The sequence below is a fragment of the Lygodium microphyllum genome, chromosome 18, assembly GCF_053477565.2.
Source record: "Lygodium microphyllum isolate KBCC chromosome 18, Lygodium_microphyllum_v1.1.10, whole genome shotgun sequence".
Taxonomy (NCBI): Eukaryota; Viridiplantae; Streptophyta; class Polypodiopsida; order Schizaeales; family Lygodiaceae; genus Lygodium; species Lygodium microphyllum.
In genome coordinates this window covers 5,529,979-5,535,482 of record NC_141152.1, presented here as the reverse complement: position 1 = coordinate 5,535,482, position 5,504 = coordinate 5,529,979, and the positions used below count along the sequence as shown (strand labels likewise).

At 39.6% G+C, this 5,504-nt stretch overlaps 1 protein-coding gene across 1 annotated transcript; it reads left to right on the top strand.

Annotated features, from left to right (window-relative positions):
- The first annotated feature begins 3,734 nt into the window (after positions 1-3,734).
- LOC148020534 (high-affinity nitrate transporter 2.3-like) lies at positions 3,735-4,605 on the top strand. The gene is made up of 4 exons (XM_087699382.1): positions 3,735-3,835; positions 4,079-4,108; positions 4,259-4,303; positions 4,473-4,605. The coding sequence occupies exons 1-4, from the start codon at positions 3,735-3,737 to the stop codon at positions 4,603-4,605; spliced, it is 309 nt and encodes a 102-aa protein (XP_087555508.1).
- The last annotated feature ends 899 nt before the right edge of the window (positions 4,606-5,504 follow it).

Below are 5,504 nucleotides of genomic sequence, written 5' to 3'. Positions count from 1 at the left end.
CCAATCTTGGAGCCCCACTCCAACCTTAAGACCATTTTGCAATGGTAAAAACTTTGTCTTTGGAATAATGTGGTTTGAATACACATGAGTGACAACTATTAAGAGGTAGAAACTTGCTAGTACCACTTCTCTCCAAGGCTTGGGTCTGTAACTATTAGCAGCCATCATGTTTTCTTTATGAGCTTTTCATTAATATTGTAGTACGCCTCATCCCACTTGGACCTAAATGCGGAGTCAGAGAGTTGCTTTCATTTTTTTCAATTTATCACACACCCACATCAACATCCTACACTCGGTAATTTACATCAATATTATTGGATTGAGATTTAAGGCCCTTGTAATAAAATGAATCATAAAATAAGCTTGTAGAACTACCTTCCACATGACATGAGCAAGAGCAATCGACGATGCTTTGTACCATGCGAGAATGGGTGCTAGCTTTCTATGTGCTTGCACTCGTGCCTTCGCGTCCTCATTTAGCTTGTCAAATATAGACATGTGGTTGGGCTACTCCAATATTATTGCTTCACAACACAAGGTCTGAATACGAGGTATGGATAACTTCCTTTCGTGCCAACTTGTATATGTTCTTGATTAATAAGGTCTCAAGTAAGTTTATTCCACCACTTTATTCAACCGAGAAAATCAATCTAATCATAGAAAACAAGGGTTCTCTACAAACCTACATATACGAGATATTGCTAACAAAATTTCCCCCTCGACCATGCTTATCACTTTTATGAGGTGACAATCTATATGCATGTGTTGTCTTGCATTATCTAGAAAGGATGTTAGGAACAATTATAAAAATGTTAGCGACACAAAAAAAAATTCACTTTAGAAAATGTTAGGGGATTGCTCACATGTGTTTATCTCATTCATCGAAGTTGTAAGCCGATGGTTGTCCCAATCAATGCTACTAATCTTTGCCTTAAACTCCTTGTGCTTCTTCACCCACCAATGAAGGTCAAACTCCTTTATAACTCAATCATCAACTGACTTGCATTAGTGCCTTGGAGTCTTCAATGATACTATGAATATATCCAACCCTCTAATATAGCCATTGCTAAAAAAGTTCTCCAAGAGTTGTTTTTACCTCACGATAACTTGTCTTATCATAGGCATGGTGAGCAAATGGCATAATGGGATGGAGGCAAAGTGATGGATGTCCGCATCTACATCTAAAAACGTAGTAATATTGACAATAATGTGGAGAGAAAAAACCATATACAATAACACATCACCAACTCTTCCAAATACTCACAATCAACGTTTCCAACTAGTCCTCGATGCAAGCTTGCATGATACACTTGTCACAAATGACTGTTAGATCAGTATTGCCACTCATATCCCCAACTTTTGTCATATGCTTATTTCTTGTTCTTTGCCTTTGCATCATCTTGCTTGTATGCAACCATGCCCCTATGCACTAAATGACATGACACTTTGTGGCCATGCCTCTATTGTGCACTAAATGACTCAATGATTTGTTGGTCATCGCTCTCCTTAGCTCCTGACCTCTTTCATTTTTCTCTCCAATACTATGAGCTTTCTCTTCCCCTTCCCCATTTGCTTCATCAAAACATATCCACCCTCTCCCAAGGTCACTTCTCCCCCACATGCAAGCGTAATGGCCACCTCCACCTCTATGGATGTTAGTCATAACACTTGTGTTACTCTCCCCTTCCCTCTTGGAGGGTGTCTATGCCTTTGCAATTACATGTCACTGGTGACTATGGGTTGTCTAGCTCTAGCTCAAGGGGGAAGTGTGAGTGCTCCTATGAAGACTTGTTAGAATGTCGCTCTTTTTCTAGCAACAATCCAAAAATAGGTAAGAGGGGGATGTAAAGCTTAATAATTTAATGCAAGAGAGGAGCTACTCATCATTAATTCAATCGTCCTTTGGACAATCGCATTTTCTTGGAAGTCCATCTCATTATTACTTATATCATAGGCCTTCACACCTTTGTGATCCACAACAGTGACAAAAACTCCCACACATTTAGGGAGCAAACCCTTAAGAGGTCATCTTCTAATGAACAAGCCTTCTCCTATGCATTGATCACCCTAAAAAAGGGTGACATAATATTTTCTTCTAAAATTCGATCACACCATGATGGTAGGGTGTTGATAATTACATGTTACTGAGATATTACTTGCTAGATTACTACCATAAGAAACAAGTTACAAATACCAATTATGAAATATGTAAGCACAGTGATCAGGGGCAAGAACAAAGCCAAGTTGAGATACACCTAGAGAGAGAGAGAGAGAGAGAGAGAGAGAGAGAGAGAGAGAGAGAGAGAGAGAGAGAGAGAGAGAGAGAGAGAGAGTGTGTGTGTGTGTGTGTGTGTGTGTGTACTTGGATGTGAGAGAGAGAGCATGCATGAGAGAGAGAGAGAGAGACTAAGATAGAAGAGAGAGAGGGGAGAGACTGAGATAGAAGAGAGATAGAGAGGTATTTCCAAATCTTTTTCTATTTTTTTCACATAATAAATTTCTCACTTGGCAAGTCTATCGAAGGCACTAAGATCTCTTGATATAGGTGATCCATGAAAAGAGTAGTTAAGGTGAGCAAGGCTAGCTTCTCTCTCTCTCTCTCTCATATGTATGTATATATATACATATGTATATATGTATATATACATATATACATATGTATATATATATATATACATATGTATATATATATATATACATATGTATATATACATATATATATATACATATATATGTGTGTGTGTGTATGTGTGTGTGTGTACATACATACATACATACATATATATATATATGTTACCACGAATCAACTAAGTATCTATGGGTTGTTGCAATACTAAGCCGGGTATTAGGCTTGAATTTTTGCAAGTGCATCTTAGGTTACTAATTTATAAATATGCAAGACCATGCAAGACGATGGCATCCTATAAACCTTTAAAGAGAAGTAGCTCACATTTGCACTAGGTATAATGATTTCATATTCCTCACACAAAGAAAAATACAAGTCACAATTTATGATTTTTATAAGTGCATTGAAATGAATTTCCAAGAATAGAGGCTCCGCATTGCAACAACAACTTAGGAAAGACTCGCATCTAGATTTGCATGGCATCGTGAACAATTTCGATTACACTACATAATAAGGATTCATTTGAAAAGATAGATTTAAGATTCGCGGCATGTGAATTGCTAAACTTAATTGCATGAGGCGACTAGATAAATGAAACCCTATATGATATATATATATATATATATGGACCACGGGCTTGTTTCTTCTACTATCATTTTGATGCTAAGACTTCGTGCACAGATATTGTCGCTACACATGCCCGCCCCCTCTCGATGTACTTGGTCATCCCGCCCCTCACCAGGAACCATCTTCGGGTGGTAGTAATGCATCCTGATCTTGAGTGGCTTCGGCAAACAGCACCACCGTCGGGAACGGACCACCATGATCGGCTAGGGTAGCCTCGCGAGTGCCGCCACATAGCTCGCTCATCATGCCCCCCCTCGTCTTCGACATTATCAGAGGCAACACCGTCCGATCGCCCAGCTTCTCATCAGCCTAGCGCATCTCCTTCTTCATCCTGCTGGGCATCATGCATATCATCAATATCGGCCTGGCCCTCCTCACCCTCGCCTGAGTCCTCCTTGACGGCAACGTCACCGAGCTCAAGAAGAAAGGCATGCAAGTTAAAGACAGCTTCACCACAGCGACGTGTTTCCCTTTGACAATCATGAACTGCGGGATGTTACAGATCTTTGCCCTCTCCTGCGGTTACTATTTCGGAATGGAGCTCATTGTCAACAACATCATCGCTCATTATCTATATGATAGGTTCATTACATGCATCATCGCGTCCACATTACATCTATAGACTCGGTCGTTCGGAAGCGTGCTGTCCGGCTGGATGGCAAAGTACACTGGGATGAGAGCCCGCATGTGATTGCTGTAGATCCTTCAGACACTAGGAGGACTATCATGTGTCCTGTTGAAGAAGTTGAGCAGCCTAGCGGGAGCTGCAATTAATGACAATGATAATCTTCATGTGCTTCGTGGAGGCTGGGGCGGTAAAATCTGATTCTTTGGGATCATTCCATTCGTCTCAAGGTCAATCAATATTATGAATATAATAATGAGAATTAATATACCTAAGCGTTTTGCAGTACCATGTAATTAGATTAATAGCTCTAATCTTCCATCCATTCATCAACGACGATAACATTGATCATCAACACTAATAATTAATCATTATTGCAGGTCCTTGGGCGTGATCTCGGGATTAACAAACACCAAGGGACAAATGTAATTAGACTAATAGCTCTAATCTTCCATTCATTCATTGACGATGATAATATCGATCACCAACACTAATAATTAATCATTATTGCATGTCCTTGGGCATGATCTCGGGATTGACAAGCACCACGGGACGATTGGCTAAGTGCTCTTCTTCATGAGCTCCAATTACAAGATTCAATATGGGAGTCGAGTACATGGGTCTCATGATAGCATGTTGCACACTGCCCATTGTGTTTATCTACTTTCCACAATGGGGTGGGATCCTACAACTGGCCTCTAACAAGCACATGGATGATGGATGTTAGCAACATCACTAGCAATGCCTATATCATGTTGTGGTCACTAGCCATGGCCAACGACATAGTGTGCCCAACAAAGGAAACAATAAGCTCATTGCCTCTAGGCATATTCATTTCTAATATTCTATCTAGGCAGGAAAGTGTCTCTAGAGCTAGTTTTGTATAATATATAATTCCTTTGAGTATCCTAGTCAGAGTTTGGCCTCTATAGGAAGCCCAAAACATGAGTTGCACTAAGGCTTTACTATTAGAACTCCAAAGCTCTTTAACATCCTTGATATCCTCCACCTTGTGTAGACATTGGAATGGGCATAGCTGAGAAGTTGATAAGCATGGTATGCAATAGCACAACATGAGAAAGATGTAGATGATTAGGTAGAATAGCCCAATTGACCCCATTTGTCCTCTAGAATATTTGCTACTAATAGACATGGTTCAATAGAAATCAAAGATATAATGAAAACCTCAAAAACAACCCAATGTCTTCGTTTCTTCAGAGTGCCTAGAGGATCTTGTAGCCTATAATCCTTATTTGTTATTTTTCAATATCATTACATGCATGACCATTGATGTGAGAGAGAGAGAGAGAGAGAGAGAGAGAGAGAGAGAGAGAGAGAGAGAGAGAGAGAGAGAGAGAGAGAGAGAGAGAGAGAGAGAGAGAGAGAGAGCACTGATGAAGAATGAGATTGCCAAGTTATGCCACTACTAAATCTACATGATGACTATTAGTGACCAATGTACTATTGTCTTGAAATAATGATTAGCCTTATATGAAGAGCATGCTTGTAGTAAGCTATAAAGGATGCATCCACTAATCTTCTTCCTTGCTTGAAACTATCTTGGCTATTTCTATGAATTAAAACTTGCCTTAACTAAGTATATATACACCTTGATTGGAAGGATGT